Source organism: Parus major, chromosome 1 (assembly GCF_001522545.3).
Source record: "Parus major isolate Abel chromosome 1, Parus_major1.1, whole genome shotgun sequence".
NCBI lineage: Eukaryota > Metazoa > Chordata > Aves > Passeriformes > Paridae > Parus > Parus major.
Window position 1 is genome coordinate 28,952,421 of NC_031768.1, and position 25,371 is coordinate 28,977,791.

The window sequence follows — 25,371 nt, forward strand, 5'->3', positions numbered from 1 at the left end:
TTTGTTCGATGTTTTGTAAAATTCAAGATCAGTCTTACGATATTAAGAGCAGGTTTCAAATCTATTTCAAATCTCATAAAGATATCCTCTCCTGCTACAAAATCTCACCCTGGACTGAATATGGGAAGACAAAATTAGTCCTTTTCAAGACAGAATCATCAAAGATCAATGACCATCAAAGAGCTTTACTTGGAGGAATAAAGAAAGATGACAAATTTCAAGATAACGCAGACAGTCAGTGAGACTGGAGTGCTTGAAGCTGCTGGAATTTTTTTAAGTCATTCACAAATACTATATCTACCCTTGACAGGTCATTTCATTCTATTTAGCACTTTTTATTCTCTGTGGTTTATAAGCTCTTAAGCAAATGTAAGAGGGAGGAAAAGCTAACGTGTCTGGTAATACAGTATATCAGGCTGACAACCTAACTGAATTTCCCCTGTGGTGCTAGCAAAATGCTGTTCCAAAAAGTAATAATGCATTAAAAAAAAAAAAAAAAAAAAAAAAAGAGAGAGAGAGAGAAAAAAAGGAAAAAAGGATCATAGAGATCATGCCGTCACATTTAATTTCAGAGAACAAAACCTGAAGCTGATTTCTCTTTAGATCAGTTGTATACCAGTTGGAACTTGGGTGCCTAGCACTGCGACAGAGTAATATGATCTGAGCTTTAAATAGCTGCCAAATAACCATGTGGTGGCTGGCAGCATTAAACGTGTTGCAACGAGAATGATCTGTTTCAAAGTAAAGCCACATAACAGAGGATTAGTCAATCTGATGTGGTATAGAAGAGGAGGGGGGAACGTTTTTCATTATCCTTCTGGGTTTCTTCCTGGTTTAAATGTGTTTCCAACTCAGAGATGCATTAATTTAAGCTCTTTCTCTACACTGGTTTAAAACCTGAACCATGTCCAGGTCATTTCAGATAAGATCTCCTAAGGAACCCCGGTACAAGGTGGGGAGTAACAGTGTGACAAATGTGAAGTAACACCACTGAGACTGTTCCCTTCACTTAACCTAGAACAGAGTGGCTGCCTGTCAGTGTGAAAGGCACCTTCCCACCCCTACCCTATTACCATCCCCCTACCTCCCTAGTTTGTATCAAAACCATCCTTGCCAGATTTTAGGAACAGATAAGGAACAGATCTACAGCAAGTAACAAGGGGTGATTTTTACTCCAAGCCCTCTCCTTATCCTCACAGGAAAATGTGGAGCCTTGCAGCAGTCTATGAGGCCCTTCTGGGCTCTTTGGGACATAGGGGGAAATCAGGTGCAGTTTGGAGATGTCTAATATGTATCCATTCCTTCTTACCTTCAAGTCAAATGGCTCTCCTGACCACTATTAGAAATATATCTTCTGGGTACATAAGGCACATAAGGACTGGAAAGGCAGACCAGTTTGGGTCTTAAACTGGTAAAGTGAATGAGGGACACAGAGGGAAAAGTGGTGCTGTAAGTACTTGCGATTCTTCATCCCTTCTGTCACTTTTGATTATAGATGACTGACTTCTGTTTTCAATTTCAGTGTCTCCACCAACTTCAGCTGCATCAGTTCAGACTTGCTGTAAGTTTTAACAGAAGAATTTCATGTGAACATACTTTATCTAGCCCTCACTGCCTCAGAATCACACTGCCAAAAGGAGAAATAGGAATGGGAGAGCCAGAGGAGAGCCAGCTGCTGCATCAGAAGGTAAATAGCTCATTTAAGATGTTCAATATGACTTCCTAAAAGATAATAAGCACAACATACTTTGCAGCCAGGACTTTGCAAGAATAAAAACAGCAACAAACACTACTTACAGCTTGTCCTACTAGCAGTTTACTAGCACACTATAGAGTACAGTCTCAGCTGCAGCAGATAGGCACCCTGAGGAGAAATAAAGCAGGCCTTTTTTTTCATTTCCGCAGAGGAGAACATTGTTTTTTTTTTACCTCATTTAGGTAAATGCTAATAAACAGCCACAAATTTCATTAAGGCCAGTTCTAGTGAAACCTACAGCAGCCATCCAAATAAGTAAAAAGAATAAACTGGGGCCAATCCTTTTCTGACTGGTCTTGTCCACAGCTGCCTTTGCCACATTGCACTGGTGCATGCCCCAGGGATGAACAACAGCTGCACAGAGGGCTGGCAGATGGAATCAACAGAGGGACACTCACCTGCCTTTTTCTCCCTTTCTCACCTCCTTTTCTTCATTTTCACACTGCCTCCTTTGTGGGCAGTCATGGTCCTTGCCATGTTTGCACTGGACAAATGGATGATTTACAGATTGAAAGTAATCAGAAAATGCTTCTTATTTACTCTTCTTCCTCACTCTTCCAAACACATTTCTTAAAAAATAAATCTCTTTTCTTCCAATATGATCACAGGCTATTAAGCCAGATAGGAAATTATTAAGGGAAAAAAAACTAACCAAACTCCCAAACTCCTATGGATTTGTGAGGAACACCGTTCTTTGACCAATTTCACTGAATATTTTGATTAGCATGCTTAATCCTCTTTACAATATTTTATTCAGCTCTCATGAAAATCCCTGCATCCCTGCCAAGGATTTTCTAGACAAAAGCATATCTGGAAGAATGCCACAAAGCAAGTCTCCTTAGCTGGCCTGTCTTCCCCAAGTTCTTACAAACCCATTCCCCTGCACATAGCTCTTTAATGAAATCAGAAGAACAAGAGTTAAACTGTGCTTTTAGGCAATATCCATCCAGAAATGCCTCCCCACCACCCTTAACACCATTCCTTGGCCTGCAGCAATTACTTACTACATATCACGTGCTTACCTACATACATTTTTTGGAGGGAGCAAACAAACCCCACCATTTCAGAAGGAACCTGACTTTCAGTTCTGCCACTAAGAGGAAATCCAATTAAAGCAAATTGATAGAGCTACAGACTGCTGCTAGAGTATGAGTCTGAGTGAAAAATTTATGAGGACTCAAGAAATTTCTACTGGTGTTGGAAAGGCTTCCAGGTATTTCCAAGGGAATCCTCAGAAATACCTTGGATCTCAACAGCCATTACATCCACAGTCTGACCCAAAGGGTTGCCTCCAAGAAAGGATGTCTTGCACACAAAAGTGTTACTAATTTAGCTGCATAATGGAGAGAGTTCTGAAGATGCATATGGGCTGAATTAAGGGCACCATGAGAGCCTTTGGCTCAGTCCTTGCAGAGTTTATTAGCTGCTGCTGCACACATGGTTGGTTGGGTTTGCTGGAAGAAGTCCAGCTCTGAGGCACCTCTCAATTCCTCCAGCTTCCAAAAGCTGCAAGAAAGTGGCTCAAACATATTTCCCCCTCTAAGCTCTTGTGGAGGAGAACTGTCCCCTGCAGAGAAGCAGACAGGGTTTGGGAGGGGGTAACTAGTCAATAACTCTTGATTATTGAGTTTATCTTCACAATTACCAGTGAGTGTCCTAGACTGTAAAGAGGGAAAATACCAACAGAATTATTATTTGAGAAGCAGTATGTGATTGTGTAATTAAGGGCAGGAATATAATACCACATGCACAACAAGCAGGGTTAATTTCAGCATTTCCTGACTAACCAACGGCATAATGGTGTAACCCTAATGTTCTCCGGATGGCTATCATTTATGAGCTTATGAATATTTGGTTAAAATTCACCCATCATACTCTCTGACACAGTAATTAAAAACACCATGTTATTTGCCAATAAAAATATTTTTGTGAATTGGTAATTATTCTAAACCTCACAGTCCAAGCTTCCCTACCTCCCACTCTTGCTGTCTTCCTGTTCTATAATGTATAACACTAATCTTGATGAGGGAAAAATAAATAAGTAGCAGGAAAGGCTGGAAAGCTTCCAATCAAAAAACCTCCCAAAATGGAAGTAACATCCAATCTGGCCCACCACATCTTCTCTGTGGGCATTCCTTCCCTGCCTCTTAGCAATGCTTTCAGTATTCGTAACAGCTGTGGAATTAAGCATTATGAACAAGAACAACATGCAGCCTTTACTTTTCCCCATCAGCCCCAAACTATTCTGCATTGAGTTACAAAGTGAAAACCAGCACACTCTTAGATGATTTAATTTCTATTTGGGCCCAATGCCAGACAAAGTTTCCCCATTGTTAAAACTCAACCCCATCTTTTCCATACCATGCATACAGTCTCATCCTTACCCCATCTTTGACACAGATGTGCATGCACACATAGAACCAGTCACTCCTACAGTGCAGAACCAAATCCATCTTCTCTGCTGTCTTAGCTAGGCTCATTGCTTTCTCCAGAAAGCCTAGTAGGCAAGTTGGATTTGGTCTATAATGCAGATTTTTAATATGTGGGAAAATGAAGGCTGCATAAGACACACATTTACATGTCCTAGATATTGTCTTGATAGTAAATCTTTTTTAATAAAAAATTAATTTTACACAACCATGAAAATATTTGCTAGAGGAGCCAATTGTTCCACTGAAAAATAAAAGGGTTAAAACTTAATTAAAATATTAATGCTATAATTCAAAGTACAATTTTGGCAGAATTTCAGATAGTGATTGTACTATGGCATTTTGGCTTACAGAATCATGCAACACATGGATTTTAGAAAACAGAAGTAAACAGCTTTCAAATGCATACAGAAAAGAGAAATGGGTAATAGAACAGTTATGCTTTTACACATTCATGGCAATTGTCTTCTCTCTCGTCCTCTTCCTATAGATGCTCCATGAACAACTGCACTCTATTTTTATGAAGTGCAGACATGTTTGCTGCCATTAAAGCTAAGGCAAGTAGTGGAAAACAGGAGAGGAGGTAGATTGAATTACTGTGTTTGAATGTTTGCCTTCTCCTCTACCTTGTGCTATTCTCTGCAGACAGAAGTACAGTGTGTAAATGCTAAAAGTAAAAGTTAAAAATAAATGTATAAAATGTTGATCTGAGCCAATTCATGTTTTGCTTGCAGAAAAGTTTTATCCTCTTCTGTTTGTTAACCTATAAAAATGTTGCTAGTAGTACAATGTGAAGAACCACAAGTGTACTTTCTAAATAATTAAAAACAAGTAGTTGGGACTAAACATGGTTACTTCCTGTATTGAGTTCTGTGTCCTTCACCCTTAAACAATTAATAGAAGAAATTCCAGAAGTCTGCCTGCACACTTAGGATTGCCATAATGGTAATAATGTACAAAATTGTGTTCCAGCTTACTCTGTCACAAGGTTTCACAAGTATTGCTGTATTCAGAAGCTTCAGAAGCATCTGACTAGTCTGAGTGTAAATAAATGGCACGCCCTACCAATAAGAACAGCATTCCTGCTAATAAAGCAAAAAATACTCCTATAGGAGCCAACATAAACGACCAGCCATAACGTACATAAACAGCAAAGTCTGGGCAATCCATTTTTTTCATGTTTGTGTAGTTTTCCAGATCAGCCATGGCCTGGACCCAGATGACATACATCACGACAACCAGCGAAAACAAGACACCTGGAAAAGAAACACCAGGTTTTAACAACAGAGTGTGAGACAGATGCTGGGTGCATTTAATGTATATTACCTAAAAATCCATCAATGCTGGAGGTCCTGTCAGCATGGCACAGCCAGCCACCAGTGGATAACTTTTGCCTTTGGCTTCCTCTAACTAGCACTACTTCCATCTTGCTCCTGATTTGCACTGAACGGCATACTCCCATAACAAAGGACATATCTGGTTTTGGTAGGCAGACTTTGATGACAAAATTCATGCAGGTATTTACTGTTTTGAATTCAGGGATCAAGGTGGGGGAAGGAAGGGGAATGGAATGGAACAATCTGGAAAAAAAATTGTACTTTTGCTTCCCAAACTCCAACAATTTTTTTATCAATCTTATGGATATAGAAAGGAGTGGGAAATCTTTCTATTATCTTCATCTCTCTGCATTTTCTTCTTTATTCTTATGAAATGGGCTGTGTTTGGAACACAAAACTTCAGAGTATTCTACTCAAATATTTTGCATAAAAATTCAAATTATTTAACTCAAAATCATCCACATTTAGAAAAGAAGCTCTTGGTAGAGGAACAAAACCCAACGATAATTAAATAATAACTATGAAGAAGGCTATTAGTAATAACTTCAAATTGGAAATGACAGCTTCCTGAAATTAATCCACCACATAATTCACAGCCTTTTCCCAACCACTCCTCTGAAAGGCCTTCGAATTGTTTATACACGATAGTAATAGGAGCACATGTCCTTACAAATTTTGATAATCTCCTTGTTACTATACTCCAGAAGGAGATATAAGAAGAAAGTGCTTTCCAAAGTATCAGTTGCATTCCTAATATTTCATTTCACTTTAGAGGAATGCAGACACTTGAGAAATGCAAGCCTGCAGAACAGATGCTCCAGAAGAAGATTTGCTGGAGGACCAAGGGCACGAGTCTAAATTTTTTGCATGCTTCAGCCTGTACCCATTTGCTCCCTGATCTCCAGCTGTCACAGCACAGTTACAGCAGCAGGAACATCTATTCCAACATTAAAATATTTGAGGGACACCACCCCATCACGTTTTTATCCCAGAATGTGCCTCATTAAAACACAAGTCAGGGCACAGTCCTGGGAACACTTCACTGCCAAACTTGAGGCTACAGGCTGTGAGTCAAAGGTATTTGTGGTCTCTTCTCCATCCTGCTAAATACTTGCAATGCAACCTTGAACAAATGTGACACTTGTGGCAAAACCTACAGGTGCACTTTGTAAGCACCCATGGCCAGTCATTTGCTTCCATATCCACATGGCCTGGAAATCTTTGATGGTTACCTTTCCCCATCCCCATCCCCAACCTGAGATGCTGCCTCACAACCTCCTTTCCCCAAACTTTCTGCCCATTTACCAGGGAACAGCTGTTGTCCTCACTCCCTCACTCGATGCAGACATAACCAGGCAGGTTAGATGCATCAGCTAACTTGGTGATCTGGTGATCTTCCTGTTACTGCTTTATGGACAAAATGTAAAATCTTTACATGCATCCTGAACATCTGACAGGTGAGAGCTCATGGTTCAATCCTTATAAACACAGTCTTTTGAAGACGAACAAAAAAAGGGCTGAAGTAGTTAAGCTGAGGCATAATCAAAACATTCCCAAAGGATCTGCAATTTCTAGGAGGTTGAAATAATAGCAGAAAAACTAAATAAAGAAGGAGCCAGACACATTTCATGTCTATGAAATACACTTCCAGGATTACATTTTTTGCTAAGGTTCAAATTCCTAACAAAGTTTGAGAAAACCCAACACTCAACTCCAAAAGGCATAAATTCAATTTTGAAAGTATTTTACCTAAGTAAAACTCAATTTTGATGGAATTTAGTACTGTGCTTGTATTAAACATAAAACCACTGAAACAATCAGAGAGAAGGATCGCCTTAGGGCCAGACATGAAGAGTGAGAAATTAAATTGAAGACTCTTCAAATATAATTCAAACTGAGCAGAAGATTCCTAGAACAGAACATCTAATGATAACAGATAATGTAGGCAACACAAGGAAAATTAGAACAAAAAAGAGCTAGTAACTTTTGATTTAAAAAAGTAGAAAGATTCAGGGAAAGATTCATAAATGGAGTTATTAGATATATATATTTTGTTCAAGGTTTCAAAACCTAAACAAAAAAAAAATTACAGCCCTAAGATTTGGAAAGATACATTAATTATCTGGCAAAATCCATAAGGACATTAGAATTTACCTCTTCAACTGGCTGTGCCTATGCATTTTCAAACTAGTCCTCTATTTAACCTCTACACTGGGGAAAACTTAGTCCAAAACAATAATAATTACAAAAAGTAGTGATGTATGTTTCCTTATTATAGCAGCAGGTAAGTATATCCAGGCCTTGCAGACTGGAAAGCCCCCTGGTATCCTGAGAAGAAGCAAAGTTATGTAAAGCAGTTAGTCAAAAACATCTGTCATTAAAACAAAACTGCATCAAAGGTGCTTTAATCTAGAAATGGACACCCTTTATTTTTCAGGCACTCTGAAGCAACACCTAGGTGGTTAAACTAGAATCAACACCATGTAGGTGCAAAACAGCAATCCAGTGGTGCCAGTGGTAAAACAACTTCAAGGAATCTATTATCCATTGGGTGTGATTTCACAGCAAGCTGTTACACCTGTGAGTGGCAAATTGTGGGGCATGAGAATTTGCAGAAGAAATGTATGTCAAGCAGAGATAAATGTCCTCCCTTAAAAGGTAAGAAAAAGAAAGGAAGAGTATGTAAACCCTCTTAGTTAATTAAGGCACTAAAGGAGAATTTAAGGGTTCTCATCACCTGCTAATGGAGTCTAATTAATAGGTGTATTACTCAGCTTGTTCAATAAATATCTTGAACAATAGAATCAGGCTAAGTAAAAACTGACCATGTCCTGTTGCCTCCATCAGTATTCATTCATTAGCACTCCTTTTGTCTAATTTTCACAGAGTTATGATTTCATGGGAATTAAGTGCTGAGACAGTTTACTGAACATGTATTTATCCTGAGAAATCTGCTCCTGCAGTCTTGCACTGACAATCTATTGGGAATGTCGTGAACTCTCAGAGGCAAGCTCCAAGACAAAATTACTGAGACTGAAAAAAATCCACAATTTCTTGAAGTAAATATTTTTAGGAACAGTGTGTGCTGTGATATATTTCTACGTTTCTGGCATTCAGACCTTTTTCATAGAGTGCAGACGTCCTTTTGCCTTTGCCTTTTAGTGAATAAAAAATAGAACAGCAGTTGCATGAATCAATAATGACGGGGGAAATTATTCCTAGAACATGAAATATGTCTGAGAGAGATTAAGACAAATAAATACTTCCCTCCTACTCTTTTTTCTGTCTCTTTTTTTTCATTTTTCTTTTTTTTTATAAACACACATGTTTGAAACATAGCTCTGTTCAGTGTGATAAGACACGGACTTCTCTGAGGTCACTCTTTTCTGTCTTTCACATTCATTCCTTTGAATTTCTTTCAAACAAATACTTGTGCATATTGTAGAGGAGAAAGAATACGGAACCTTTAGAAATGTCTGTGAATTCAAGAAGCAGTTTGCTGGCCTTTAGTACTGATTCTTCCCACGTAGAAATGCCTTTCACTTGTCAATGGTGAATGGCTGTTTATGGCATGAATCTTTTACTATGCAGACGTGAAGACAACAGGTGCTGGAAAGAATGATGTGAGCTTTTTACTTATGCCTGGAAGTTTAGGACTCTTTATCTCATTTGAGAAAAACTTCTATGTGTGTGTATATTTTTTTATTAAATGCATTTTTCTGTTCTTGTCTTTATTTCAGATTCCTGAATTCAGGCCTCTTGTGACCTTTATTTAAAAATGATGGCTGGCATTTTCTGCTGAAGTACATGCAGAGGATCCCATGCAAAAGTTATTGGAGTAGGTACATGTCTCTGAAAACAGATTTTTATCCTCATCTAGGATGTCAAATTAAAGTACCATCTTTTTTCACTCTTTTGGCAGGAAGCAGCAGTCATACTTCTAATCTTGCTTCCTCACCAGGGTGTGATTCTGTAATGTTCTGTGTACAACCTGGTATATTGCTTATTTGCATCAGTACAAGAGGACAGTTTTCACCACCACCAGGCAGAAAGAGGCACAAGGTTGTTACGGACTTCATTGAAGGCTCTCTACAAGACCATTTTATGGCAGCTTTCTCTTCTTTTCCTACGACCTTTGAAGCAACTATAAGGCTTCTTAAAGTTTTCAGTACCGTAGCTGTTCTTGGACCATCCTTTGATGTTGTAGACATGGAGATGAGGCTGCAAAGGCAGCATTCAAGTCACTGACTAGGGTATAATCGAACTGATACTCACTTTTCCCCACAGGTATTGCAGGTGTAGTTTCACCTGTGGCCTCAGGTGGTTAATAAGGTTACAAAGTTTTGCTACTCCCAATTAAGGAAGAATGGGTCAGGAAGAAGATAAATGGTGTTAATTGTAGTTATAATGGCCATGGAATGGCAAAGGTTAATATCCAAGGAGGAATACAGAAGGTAAGACCCAGAACTTAGGAGAATACACTTCAATGAGTGCAGAGAACTGGTATGCAAGATCCTAAGAAAGGCTGCCTTGAAGGACAAAGACTGCCTTAAAGGGCAAAGGGGCCCAGAAGAATCTGGTGTTGATCATAGACAATTTCCTTAAAGTAAAAGAATCGTCCCTTTATGTGTTCAAGCAGTTCTGGCAGAAATGAAAATTAACCTCATACAGAGCTGCATTAGAAAGAACACAGTCATCAGACTTGAAAATACTAATATCACCCTTTATTCAACACTTGTGATATCATATGTTGTAAGCTATGTCCAGTCTGGGGTCCCCATGTGAAACAGAGATACTGATAAACTGAGGTGATGGCCACCACAAAGCTTAAGGGAGAACAAGTAGAGGCGGAGTGAGCAGGGGAATTTTAGTCTAGGGAAGAATCCAGTCTTCATTCTAAATGGAGTTATAGAAAAGATGGGGATAGACTTTTCAGAGACCTACAGATTTGACAGGATGAGATGTAATAGTCATAAAGTGCATCAAGGGCAATATCAGGTGAAAACAAGGGAAAAAACCAAAACATTTCTCACAAAGAAGTTGGTCAAACTGTGGCAAAGATGCTGTGTAACATCAGTTACTGGAGATTTTAAAAACTTGATTGGATAAGGCTCTGAGCTGCCTGATCTAACTTTGATGACAACCCTGCTCTAAATGGGATGTCAGACTTGATTGCCACAAGAGGTCCTTTTCTACATACATTTATTTGTGTCACTCAGGATCTCTGTTTAGGCTTCTTAAATGGGTGCCTCCAAAAGGCAAATCTATCTGCCTTATCACAGAGAAGGTGAGGTGTCCACCTGAGTGTTTCTTACTGTTGACAATAGAAATTTAAGCAGTTGGTTCATATGAAACAGCTTTCAGATGGCTGAACAGTTGGTGTGACTTTCATTCCCAATAGCATCTTCAGCTACTTCTGGAAGCCTAGGATATCACAGCAGATCATGCTACAATGTACTCTTCAGCTGAGGGAGAGCTTTTATCTGCTGCTAATTTGTAAATTAAAGCTGCAAAAAGATAAAGATACTTCTGTCCAATAACAGGCATTAAAATTATTTAATCTAACTTTTTTTTAAGACATGCTAGTAGGAAAATGACTGATCTCCCTATCTTCTTCCTAACTTCCAAAGAGCTATCATCTTGTCTATCTTCCTTCTCAGAAGACTATTCTCTACAGTATAACACATACTTGAATTCTGTGGTAAGACAGCATCCAGGCTCTTTCAAAATAATGTGTATAATTCCTTTTTTTTTTTCTTCAAAACAACATGGTTTCTGTCTTAGAAGAACTCTAACTTCACCAAATCTAATTCCCATTAATCTAAGCCACATTACATCTTTTCATTTTCCCATTAGGTCTGTGTTTAAGTAGGTGCACATCCTGGCTGCATCCTGATCACAAGCTTGAGAAGTGATAAATATGCACCACTTCTCATCACTTCCATGGCCTGCTTTGATTTGGCAGGCAGTAAATGAAAAGCCTCTCTAGTTCTGAAGGAGATGGACAGAGAAGGGATCAGGGCAGCAGGGACACAGTAGAGCACATCACCCTCTTCTGCATCAGATTCTATCTTACCTTGCTCTGTCTTGAGCAAGCTAAATGGGTCCTATTTTCTCCTGCCACCATTATTTTTTGACAAATTATAGCAGGATATTGCTAAAGACCTTTGCTTTTCAACAACAGTAATGGTAATAGTAAAAATAACATATCTTTTTTCTAAATCCCTGATTGAGAACAGTGCTGAAGTTGAAGCATGCTACATACAGAGGAGTAAAAAATCAGGATTTCCCTTGAAGAACCATTTGCTCTATAGGGACAAAGGGCGAAAGGGGCAAAGACACAGACCCAAGGTCACATACTGGGATAATAAAGCTCACTTAACTTCACCTACATAAAGAAATAGTCTCTCTAGATTCTCTTAGTAAAGGAAAGAGAGGTGTAGGGCTTCTCCACAGCACATTCATCTGATCCAATTATGCCCCTCTTTCAGTATGAAATGAATCCCCAGCTGGGGGACTTCTTACATACCTACTGTTTTTACTGCCAATGAATGTTATTGCCTCTTACAGGCCTCCTAGGGAAGCCAAGGGAGGCTAACACAGGCTTGGGGATCTAACTTTCCCCTGTTTAAATGAGGGCAGATGAACTGACCCAGAGTGGAGAACACAGGCATCGCTTTGCACCTCTGCCCATCAGCTCCACATCTTTCAAGTGTCCTTTTCCTCTCAAACAGCTTCTGCTACTTTCTAGTGACAGCTGAGGTTTTTCATGCGTTACAAATGCAGAAAAAGAGCGAGACTCACATGGGCTCTTGCCCTGCAAATTAGTGACAAAAAGCACTGAAATATCTTAGAATCTCCAACAGTCTATGAATATTTTTTGTATGTCTTTTAAAACTGTGCAGGAGTAATTCTCAAGAGATAAAATGTAAGTATTCAAGATTTTCTTCTATTAAAATATCATAAAATACTTCCCACACTTCACTGAGAGTCCTTTGGAAGGGAATAATGATCACTTGCTGCATATGAAGAGCTTAGAGGTGAACGGGTAAGCAAGGTCAGGGGGTCAGCGTAAGAAGCAAAAAGAGAGCCCAGACACAGGTGGCTCTGCCCTGTAACATAATATGTTCTCACAGGGCTGCCCCTCATCAGGCTTTAAACCACAGAGAACAGCAGTAGAGCACATACTATCATTTACATCCTATATAACTATATCTTACACGCCAGTGTGACATCTTCACAGACTTCCCAAGGTTAAGCAAACAGCTTGCCAGTGAGCTGTCCATATCAGCTGAATCCTGGGAGGATGCATTCTCCGCCGTACGTGTGGGTTATGAGGAAGGAGGGAATGCAGTTATTTGTTATCTTTCATTCACAGAACTCCTACTTACTCATACATGACAACTATTTTGTTTAGTCCTATCACATCCAAAGCATTTTCTTGTATTGGTCATGTAAACGTGTTCTGTCTCTCAACTTCTTCAGAGTCCATGGTAATCATCTTTTGCATCACTGATAAAGGACAAAACCCTCTCCTTAGCTAAAGCCCTTGAGAATCCTATAAGGCAACATTCTTAACTATGCATTATTTTTCCTGTTAAAAAAAGTAGATTGAAATTGCAGTGTAATTCCATTATTTGCCCTGGATGTGTTTTGTTGGCTTTTTCTTAACCTTAACCCAAAAATGGCTTTTATAATAGCTTCATGACTAAATAACCGTGCAAAGAATTGTCTCCAGGACAAGTACTCCACAAGCCAAAGGCTAGAAGCATATGCTTTCTCTTTCTTTTAACCATGACTGATAGAATTTTTGGTTAAGGAAAATGGAAGAAATTACTCATCCTTTCTACTCTATAATTGACTGAGCAAACATGATACTCACCAGCAATGATGAAAAAGCCTCCTCCTGCTTTGTATAGAACGTGACTGGCAAAAGGAGCTGCACAGATGATGAGGAAACTAGCTGCCACAACAGTGAGCACTCCCAGGAGCATAAGAACCGTCCAGAAACCTCGATAAACTGGAGAAAAGGAAGAAGGAAGAAAAAGAATACAATGCTTTTTAGAGCTTACCCAAGTTGGCTTACAAAGATTTTCCATCCTCCTTCTCTTATCACATATTAACAAATGAAACATTAATTCTATTTTCTAATTCTATCCACATTATATATCCTGTGGATCAAAATAGGTTTGATTACCAGTCCTTATCTAATGATTATAGAAAACAGCATGTAAGTTATTCTGAATGAAATCCATCTGCTGAATATTTAGCAGTACCTTGTAAGATTGCAACCTGACCAAACTGACAACTGGTACAGCAAAGCTATAGCAGTGATTCTTTGGGATAAATGATTGGACAGGATACAATTATTTTACCGAAATTGTGTGGAAGAAGCAGAGACCTGCAACATCTTGACACTCTTAGTGTCCAGACTATATCACCAATAGCAATCTGTAAGTTCTTTACAATTTACTGCTGGATAATACTCCTTATATATAGCCATATTTAGCAGAAAGAAACTTAAGCTAGGAGCAGGGAGAAACTAAGAAAATGTAAACTGTATTTCTGAAAAACAGCTAAGTGTCTTAAACCAGCCTATTTCTGCTCCAAAGCTCTTTGTATTTTATTAAATTTAAAATGTGATGTTTCAGAAGCCCCTGTTAGGCAGTGCCAAGCAGTGCTGAATTAATGGATGCAGCTGGTGATAAATGAGCTGAGAGTTTTGTGACATACTCTGGCCAAAAGAGTCTTTCTAACAATTAGTTTTTAGCTGGTTAATTGCACATCCATTTAACAAAGTCATCATTTTACAAATGCTACAAGAGTGACATAAATTTCTCCCATGAATTTAAAAATTGGTACATTAACACAACCCATTAGTAAAATTATGAGTTGTAAAGATCTCCATCGTCGGATCTGAAAATCTTAAAGCACTGACAATTCAGTCAGTGAAAAACATTTCCACCCAACTCGGGGAAAGCATGTAAGCCAGCTGGCAAGTCAGGAAAAGTGTATCACAAAAGAAACTGCCACTTTTCATCTGACAGCACCTACTTACTGTTATGGAAAAACACAACCAAGCAACTATTATACTGGTTCATATCCTGAAAGATTCAAATTCATACAGCTTGTTAGAGACACCTATTCAGTAATAATTCAGGTTTTCTCTCATCTGAAATCTGAAGGTGCTCTAGGCATTAAGCAGCTTGTGTTTCCCACTAATGTATTCCAAAAGTCTATGGTTTTTAACTTGACCAGTTTAACTCAAGTTAAAGTATACATCATCAGCCTTGTAAATGTATTAGCTAGATCACGCTCGCCACATTACATTAGTCACACTTTTTAAATAACACCCTTTTTAATCCAGGCAAACATTCAGAGACACAATTTTCTGCCACACTGATCAGCAGATTTGGGCATAAAAAGGATGAATGTGTCTGAAAGTACCTGGCAAAAGGGTTAAACTGTGGTTTGGTTCATATCCAAGTCTCCACATAAACAAAAAATTATTGGAATACTAGGTAAGGAAATAAGGCTATGGCTCAGCAAAGCAGTTAAATATGTGTTTTGCTTTAAGTACTATACCTCTTATGGGATTTAGGCACCTTTTTAAAGCTAAACACATAGTTAAATGATTCACTTAATGCAAGTGGACAGGGAATGGAGACCTAGAAAGGTAAATCTCTCAAGTCCTTCAGTCTAGGGTTTCTGAAGCAATTTCATATTATTTTACTCATGGGGCTACTTTGATAAGCTTCACTGCAGACTCCAAGTCCATGGGACATTACTTCCTCGTTTAAACCCTAATACCACTAAATCAATCTATAACCACCCAACTCTTTTACATGGGTGGCCCAAGGTACTTCAAAGTCATACTACATAATAGGACATATTGGCCAAAATGGACATTGAAAAAGCTTTCTTGTATATTACTATGGTCAGTCACCTAAGCCGTGGAGCAGTGGTTCTATTTTCTGAATGGAGGAGGACACAAGATTCTCTAGCATTACAAAACCAACATCCATTTTCATTACCTGTTATTCATACAGGAAGCTTTGAAGTCTGCTTTTAGTGAAATTTCATAAGAAAAGCTTGATTTGATACTCAAATTAGAAACAGAGCACAAAAGAAGTACAAATGTAACTGATGAAAATTTGTTTCAACCTCTCTATAATAATACAAGAGAAAAGCTGTTTACCTGCTCCAACACTGTAACTATTTTATGCTTTATGTGTGAAATACTGATTTCACCTAGTTATTACCTGACAGACATTTCCATTCTATTTCTCCAAAACAGTTATTTACTCGAAAGAATCAGGATAAAGTCTGATTATCCTAATATTTGTTTACTAAGCTAATTCAGTTATTAAGCATCAATTGAAAAATAGAATGTAATTGACAGGTACAAAGTCTGCTCACAAATCTTTGACTTTTCAAGCAAAATACTACCCCCTCTAATCTGCAAGGCAGAAAGTCATTTGGTTCATTTGTGGCACAGGTCTGAGGAAACGCCCTACGCCCACTCAGAGTTTACTTTTGTACAGGAATTAAAAAGCCATAATTTTCCTGAAAAGATGGCTTCACTTACTTTATAATCTAACCATTTTTGCTTAGATCACATTTCCCATCTTCTCTGCCTAGATGAGCAAGATCAATTTCTGCAGGGCTAGTCATTCAAAATTACAACTCAGGCCTACTGCTGTCATTTAGCTTAGCTGTCATCTATAGATGAACACAAAAGAGCTGGTTGAAATGAAATCTTTCTAAGAATGAAATTACTCTTCAAGTCAAAGACCTTGCTACTCTGAGGTCGAGATACACAATGATAGATAAAATGCAACAGAAGATTCTGCTTTGAATTACTCTTCTTTACATCCTGTTAATAGGGCTGACACTGTGATCCAAACAGTCTGTTTCAGGAAACAATGGTTCAGTGAACCCATACAAAGTGTATCTATGCAAAGTGCTAACAAAACTTTGCACAATTTCAAGTCTCACTGAGGTATTTCATAGGATAGCCCATATTCTGGTCCAGATGACAAGAAGTGCCTTTGTGTCTTCCAGGTACTTCACAGGTATGTTAGAGTTACCCACCTCAAATACACACATGATTCCAAGTGTTTCCTACAACAGAAGAACTAAAGTACAAGCACTATTGCACAGTGCAAAGTAAACATATCTGCAGTGTTTAAAATCTTAGATACCATTGCTCTGTGTGCAAGAGTGCTAAACAGAAGGTTTTGTAACTCATCTTGGTAAGCTGCCCCTTTGTTGAGTACAACATTTGCCTTGGAAATGACAGGCAGCCCTAAAAATAAAATAGACATAGTGGAAAACAGGAGTACACACAACTGCACCATCAGGCCTGTATGGGAACATTATATTCCTCCAAAACTGCATGACCTGTAGTTTTCCCTTGCTACTTGTTTTTCCCTCTAAAGATCCTAATTTAGATCCTTCTAGAGACTTCTGCATTATTTGAAAACTAGAAGTATCTGGGTTTGTGCAAGGGACCAAATTTTGGAGAAACGGCTGAAAATTACCAAAAGCCTTCATATCTAGTATAGTATGTCCCATCACTTATTACAAACTGAAGTTAAAAATTCATATTTTAAGATGTTACTGCTGCATGATATGAAAGAGAAGCAATAATATATTTGAAAAGTTACAGAGCGGTATCACCTACAACAACACACTTGCGTAGCAGCCACAGACACTTCTGGAGCTCCATAATTGTTAGTCAGGAACAGCACAGCTAATGTCACAAAGCAACACCCTTCCACTATTGGAAATGTTAACATCAGCACCATGAAAGTATACCAAGTATTTCACTGCCCTTGCTGACTTAAATTGTTTTCAAAACACAGACATCAGTCCATACAAGTACTGTGGACTACCATAAAAACCCCAGCCACTTAATCTTAAAATCAATATGAATTATTATATTTAATACAATAAATTATATTTGTTATTATTATTATGAAAAGCTTTTTGAAACGTGTTTCAAATGCTGCATAAAAACTCACAGGGGTAGGCAAAACGACTTAGAAAAGTTTCCTTGAACTATTACAGACAAGATCACATCTGAAAGGGAGCATTTCCTGTCATCTGACAGTAGATTGTATTTTGGAATGTGTGTGTTTTTTACCTCTCTATTTAATGTAAGAGATATTGAAATGCTTTTGAGAAGAGTATTGCCACACACAATGCCAAAACAGTGAAAGGGAAAGTGCCTGAACTGATCCCACCCAAGAGATAAACAACTGTTAATGAAATCACCTATCTCAGCAGCAACACAGGAGGCACACCTGGCAACACAATAAACCCTGCAAGACTTTTCACAGCTTCATTCAGCACCCTTTACTATCCCTTATAATAATTTATTTTTTCCAAAAATAACTTCAACAGTAAAACAAATACAATATTCACAAGATGGATTCACACTGCTTTTTAAAATGCTTCATACTTTATTGCTGCTTGGGGGACCACAGATATCACACTTAAAAATGTACTGTATTACAATCTCTCATGGGCAATTATATGACTATTACATAACAGCAGTTTTTTCCCCTAGAATGCTGGTAACATTTCAGTTGTACAGCTTCTATTTTCAGATTTCATTGCTGAAATTTTCCAGATAACTTTAGGTTAATTTAAACCCATTAAAAAACCTGCCAATAAATTTGATCTCACCATTTTAGATTTAACAGTTGCTGAATCAGATTTTTGCTTCAGTCCTATGAACATTGTGTATTATCCATTAGGCATTACATCAAATGCTGGCAATGTGCCCAGTACTGGACAAAATAAGATACTAATAGTCAGGAAAAAATTTTTAGTGGCTAAAAATCTGAGTATTAAACTAATGTGCCAGTGCTGCCCCATTAAAATGCTTCCACTTCAGCTTCAAAAGGTGTTGGGATGATTTACAACAGTTAGGGAACTACTGTTTATTTCCAAATCAAGTTGAAAAAAATCCACTAAAATAAAAATAATGAATTAGTGACTAAGTGTTAGATTTTTCACTTCTTTTTCTTAGCAATCTCACTATGGCAAATGGGACTATTTTCATGGGTAAGAACTTTGTGCATTTTACAAAAACAGGCCTAGTGTTGTCCTATAGTAAAAGAACTTTAGGAAAGATAACCCTTGAACAGCAGTGTTAAGTAATCTAGTGATATGCATGAATCTATCTAGTAATTAATTAATATTAAAGTACTATATATTATGTTTTCAGAATAGCCTAATGGGGCAATTAATCTGTTTATGATTATGCAAATATATGTTTATTTTAAAATATATAAGTTGCTGCTGTGGTATTTCTGTTGCATGGTCTAATTTATTTTTTTTTTATTCCTAGATTGTAGTTTATTGCACTTACCTATGTGAATTATCATAAAAATGAATCTGCTGGCAGCACAATGAGGTGCTAAGTCAACTTAAGAGGTGCACACTCTAAAAGTTGTCACTCTAAACCTCTGTACCATCACAGAAAGTCACTAGAACCAGGCTTCCCCTGAGTTGACTTAGAACCTGTTTCAGGTTAAGATAAATTACATGACATTAAATTTCTTAAAGTACATCAACCACAAATGATAGATCACACACCATTTGACAATACCTTACACTACAGCTAGGGGAAGTCCTCCCCACTCTGTCAAAATATTTAACAAAACCAATGAATGCATAAAAACATTATAACCATGACTAAAAGATATAGCAAACTTTCTGTATTTTCAAAGCAGTGCTAGCTAACCCTTTGAAGCTGATCATGCATCTAACAATAATGATTAAAAGATATCTCCTACATTAAAACATGCATTCAAACCTCCAATATAAGCAGCCCCATAGGCTCTTCTGTCTTTACATTTCTATCTAAGGCTGTAGTCCTTGACACCAAGAGCTCATAGTCTAGGTTTGTACATCAGAATGAACTGAGCCTTTGGTCTAAAGCTTTGTAAGGCATACTGAAACACTACAGAGTCCCCTGTCCTCAGTGCTTTACGATTTTTGGGAACTACAACACAAATACAAACCCAGCATATAAAAATATGTAAATAAACTAAGAGAGGATAGGTGATCCTGTTTTGAATTCTGTCCCAGAGAAGCTCTGAGCCAAATTCCTACTAAAGCCAAAGAAGTTATGTCAACAGAGAACTTGGTCCAGACATTGACCTCAAAAAGCATCAGAGATTTCATGCTCCTCAGGCAACTTATCTTTGTCTGAACTCTTCTAGCTGGACAGTGACACACTTACGTGTCTCCACGCAAGGAACTGCAAAAGGGGCTAAAGTTAAATTCAAATTCCTCTGATAAGATACAAAAGTCTCTTAAGACAGATAGTCTGTTAAAAAGTCACATGCCTTTATTTGTTCAAAAAATAATAGTGCTCTGAGCAGAAACTTGGAGATTTTTAGAAAATGTGTTCTATATATGTTTGATTTTTCCAATGAAGTTTAAAGCACTTTATTAAGTTGTTTCTTTTTCTATGAAAAAGCAAATGAAGATGACAGAAAAATTCCTGCTATCTTGTTATATCTTGCTAACATAGAACTTGATTGACTCAGTAAAAATGCAATGGTAAACCTAGAGAGGAGATTTGGGCTTTTTATCATCTCCAAAAGAGAATATATGTCGAGAAAGCTATGAGCCATGAAAATGGTAATATTTTGTCAAGAAACAGTAGCAGAACCAAAAAAGGGGACAATAACCTAATTTTTTTGGTAGTGCCCTTTTGTTCTATGCTTAGCTGGTGCAATGTATTAGATGCAGACAGACTAGATATACAAATCATAGATGAAATCTTGTTCTCCATGAAACCAAGCTGGAGCCTTTTTCCACTGGCTTTGTAGAGAACCACTTCCTGCACTGGGAGTCAAGAAGAAAAGGATAACCTTCTAGCATTTCTTAATTTAGCAACTGCAGCTGAAGGTTTTTAAAACTTGTTTGACAAATATCATGGGCAGGATTGTCAAACTAGACTAAAGCAGAAACAAGTTTTGAACTAACAGAAGAGATGATGACATAACCTTCTTCATAAAAAGTAGTGAAAGACTCTTGAACAATCATATCTGTTCTAGTAAATAGCTTAGATGCTGAAAATGAAATGTAGGCATAAAAAACCCCAAAGCTTCTTCAGTTTTAATGAGCTCGAAAGCAATCCAACTGTATCTATTTATATAGCAGGAATGGCTCTGAATATACTCTACCTGGGCCAGCATCTATAGGACAGTTCTGCCTACTTTTAATCTCCTAATATGAAATATAGATAGGAAAATTATATTTGAGCTGTGGTTCTTTTGGCAAACATTAACTAAAATTAATTAAACTTTTGATGATATTCCTTCTCCTTTCCTTTTTCTTTGTTTGTCCACTTCTGTGTAATCATGCAATATAATTTGAGGAACCTTTGTGAATGTATGAGTGAAGAGTGGAATACAAACTCTGTCTAGGCTATTAGGAGCTGATGACTCTGTCACTTTCAAATGGAAAGATAAACTGTTCTAGGTGTGCTGTAAAGTTACAGATTAGATCTCTGAATGGTGAGGTCTGAATTCCTCCTGGACAAACAGTTCATAATTTCTAAAGATTAAAAGAACCATTATAATTATACTTTATTTTCTTTTTCATGTCTGCAGCATAAAAATTGGATTTTAAAGACACTTCAAGGTTAGCAAAAGCATAATTACAGCCTCATGACAGGAAGGGATCACTTAAGTCCCTTAGTCAGCAAGCTCAGAGACATGTAACAAGCACATATCACAGGTTGTGTAAAAAGTCATACAAAATAGGTATCAGAAGTTATTTACTTCAAATGTGTTTGTGTAAAGCTATTAATCTGATTAAATATACCTGATATTTTTAAGTAGTTTCTAAGTGTCTAAAGACAGAGCTTTTTAGGCACTATTCAAACATACAGTTTTCTATTAATGTTTGTCTTCCATTGTATATAAATATATACTTACATGTATCTCTTTACATTACAAGAGTTTCTCAGTGAAGTATATCTGAGTCAGTTAAATAAATTTAGAAAGCATCAAGGCTCTACTCCTCCTTCCACATAAAGTTAAAATGCAATGCATTTCTATATGTGGTTATTTATTTAACAAAAGAAAACAAAATAAAAAACAAAACAAAAGAATCCAACCAAAACCATTTTTATTGAAATACATGACAAGAAGTACTTGTTTAATTCATTCAGTCCAAGGAAGATACTTACTATGTTGAAGAAAAAAAAAAAAAAACACTAGAAGGGAAATGTCTTCTTTTTTCTTTTTCTTTTTTTTTTTTTTTTCCCAAAAATTACCTCCATTCTGCCATCATGCTTAAAGCTAAGCATTTCTTTATGTGCTTTGTTAAACAGTGGCTTAAATATGCACGTTGTAAAATTATGAAAAGTATGAAATACCAAAGTTCTGTTAGTTAAACTCTGCAGAGTGATAAGGCTGTTTTATTTTGAAGCATACAAATTGTTTTCTTGAAACTATAGGCATTGTGTTCACTTGCACCAAACAATACTTACTGATTGCAGAGTCATAGGAGGTTGAGTTGTGCTCATCTCGCAGAAGAGGAAATGGGGACAGGTAAGCATGCGTACAATTCTTAGAAGGTGACTGGTTGGCTAAAAATGAAAGAAAGCTAAAGATTAGTATTTTACTGCCTTAGCAATATTGTGTGTCTGTTCTTCAAATGGGCAAACTGTGCTTCATAGGTCAAGATTTCAGGTCCTTTCCTAGGCAACAGCTTACAGTGAATTTGGTTTAGTAAGAGATACAATTCTTGTTATCCAAATAAGAATATTCCTTAAAGAGCAATTCCAATTTGTACTCTGGGACAGTAAGTGAGCCCTGCTGAAAGCACACTGCAATTTATATGTGTTGCATATGTATGCCTTTCTATGTATATGTACCTTTCTCATTTGAGGGTAAATTACATTCTTCTCATTATTACATATGCAGAAAAAAAAACAACTAAACAAACAAATTAATTTTTTTTCTTCCATACAATTTTTCTTCTGTGAAAGAACAATGAAAATATCAAGCATCTTCAGAAAGTTTACAATGTCCACAATATGAGTCTAGTATATGGAAGAGTATCCTCCAGAAAAGGGTAATTTTACCCTTTATATTAAATACTTCTAAAAATATCAACTTCTTCCTGGCAAAAAACAAAACCTGACTATAACTTAAACCCCATCTAAATTTCAGATTCCTGACCACATAATTTTCCAAATAAATAACAAGGGGAAATTAACTACAGTGAGTATTACATTTTCCACCCAAGACAAAGCAATATAGTTAGGAAAATATGGGCTATTGAAGTGAAACTTGTATGATGGCACCTGCTTTTCACAAAGACTATGGAAATCTTGCAATAAGGTGAGTGAGCTCCCTACCTCAGAGGAAGTGTCAAAGACTGGAGAAGAAGTTTTCTTGATTTCTTAAAGAGAGATTTTGGTTGTAAAACACTATCTGGTCTTGGAATTCTATCTTAGAATCCTGGATGTAGTGAAAGAAAGCAATGGGTCATCTATGAATGTAATAAAGGAGCTCTTCTGGAGATGGTGTGTCCCACACTGTTTTCACTGTGGAGTTGCCCACTCCCTTCTTAACCCACTTGTCGTCAGTTAAGAACAGATGGAGAAATTCTCCAAGCAAAAATTCATGGACCAGGCTAACCACTAAGCTCTTTTTTCCCTGCTTAACAGAAATAAACCAACTAAACAATAAAATAAATAAACCAACAGCTTAACAGTAAGTGGTAAAAAACTGTGTAGCTAAGAATGGACTTAGGTTAAGAGGGCATCCATAACAATCACAGTGTAATCTGATAGCTCAACTTGTATCATTTTGTGCTGGGGTTTCCTATAGTACAGATTACAAAAGTGTGTGTCAAGAATTTATTTTAGGGTAGCTAAAGAACCTGATCCCCATAAAGCCATGTGAAATCTAATGATTCATAAGACAGAAGAAAAAACAAAAAACACACCAAACCCCAACAATATTAAGAACAAACTACTGTAGATAATTTAAAAGAGAAAATTACTTACTATACCAAAAATTCCACATGCTGGCATTATTATCTCCTACGTTTCCACTAAACCAGCACCTCCAGAAGAAACCTTCATGATGGAAAGTGGCCTTCTCTCCCTAAAGAGGAATGAAAAAAACAAAAAGAAAGCCATTATCATACAATTTTTGAACAGCTGAAAGAATTAAGTTCAATTAGATGTTGAGGTAAAAACCACCACCATACCATCATAATGACACACAACCTGTCAGAATTTAGGTCAGCTATAGCATTTATAAACATTCATTCTTCTTTTGAAATAATATACTGCAAAATAGTATCACAAAATAAAAATTCATTTTAGAGCTGAGTACAAATGATTATAAGAGGTTTTGTGGTAGGCTTGCAAGCCTCCAGAAGGTCAAAATTAGTATATTCAAAGGTATATGCAGAAGTAAATTCTTAGAAAATAAACACATCCAAAAATTCTATATATATCATTCTCATTATAAATGAAAAGTTCATACTAACCCCAGCACCTTCAGGTACTTCTGAACAAGTTCCTATTTCTGTAGCAAGAAGCCAATAATCAGTTCCAAATGCCACCAAAAAAAGCAAAACACCCAGAGCTGCAAAGAAGCCTCCAAAAAATATCCCCACGCTCAGTTTCATTATTGAAGTTATTAAAAACAAACAAACACCCCCGTAAAAGGTGAGCAGTAAAATTTAAAAAATAAAATAAAATAAAAATTGTTTAAGTAACTAAAAAACTGTTTGGAGAATACAGCTCATATCTGAAGAAGTTTCTCTTCACTTGACTTTCTGTCTGTGTCCTTCTTCCCAGTTCCCTGTGAGTCGATTTGTGTCTCCAAATTTGTGTTCCATGTGGCTGACTCAAGTCTGACAGATGAAAAGGGCCTTCTATTTTAGGACACTGATGGCAGAGCTTTGCTCTGTTTCGCTGTCCGGGCGAGGCCAGTCAGAAATAGCTGACCTTCCCCTAACTAATCAGGGATTGACTTGAAATATTATTGCAGCTGGTGCATCAACATCAGTGGAGATGGAGTTGCAATGGCTCTGTCCATCTACATGAGCAGCATTACAGAGCACACAGTAGCAAGGACTTATAAAGTTCAGGCCTGGTGGTGAAAGTTTCCTTAGCTACTAGCAGAAAACTTGCAACACTTTGGAAGTTACTATAAGTCAAGTTATCAAAAGAAGGCTGAGGATTCTTTGTAGACTTTTAAAATATGGTAACCAAAAATGAAGACATGCCTCTGAAAAATCATATATAATAAATATTCAGTTATCTTTAAAAATTTACATCCTACCTTTTAAGTAATATCTTTAGCAACACTAAACACAGAAACACTTAAATGCTTTATTTATTCAGAAGCAATTTTTTTTGCATATATCAAAAATTTAAGCAATTAAAAATTCCTTCAAGCACCTGATAAAAAACTTCAATCTTTTTAAAACAAGAAGAGGCTTTCACAAACTCATGCTTTGGCCATTTTGGAAAGTGATGAGGTGAAACATTTAAATTACAAGTACTCACTGTACAAGAAAAAGGCTTTTTCAACAACTTCATTTCATTTCAAGCAGGCATTCCCAATCATCTCTCATGGCTTACAGGGCATGCTTCTATAGAGATGTATAACATGTACCAGATCCTACAGTCTTTACCCAATAAAATTTCATTGGAATTATTTATCACCAGAGTAAGAATTTCCATTGATACCACATACTGGGAAGTGCTGGTCTCAAGAGAAGAATTAAGCCAGTTTACTCCAGAAAACACTTATCACAATATTTTATGGCAATAGACTTAAGACTCCAA

At 37.1% G+C, this 25,371-nt stretch overlaps 1 protein-coding gene across 1 annotated transcript; it reads right to left on the bottom strand.

The window, feature by feature from the left end:
• Window positions 1-4,039: 4,039 nt before the first annotated feature.
• On the bottom strand, window positions 4,040-24,496 carry TMEM182 (transmembrane protein 182). Its single transcript, XM_015642342.2, has 5 exons — window positions 24,063-24,496; window positions 23,572-23,671; window positions 22,045-22,143; window positions 13,405-13,542; window positions 4,040-5,441 (listed from the first exon to the last, which is right to left on the bottom strand). The coding sequence occupies exons 1-5, from the start codon at window positions 24,201-24,203 to the stop codon at window positions 5,218-5,220; spliced, it is 702 nt and encodes a 233-aa protein (XP_015497828.1). The 5' UTR covers window positions 24,204-24,496; the 3' UTR covers window positions 4,040-5,217.
• Between the last annotated feature and the right edge of the window lie 875 nt (window positions 24,497-25,371).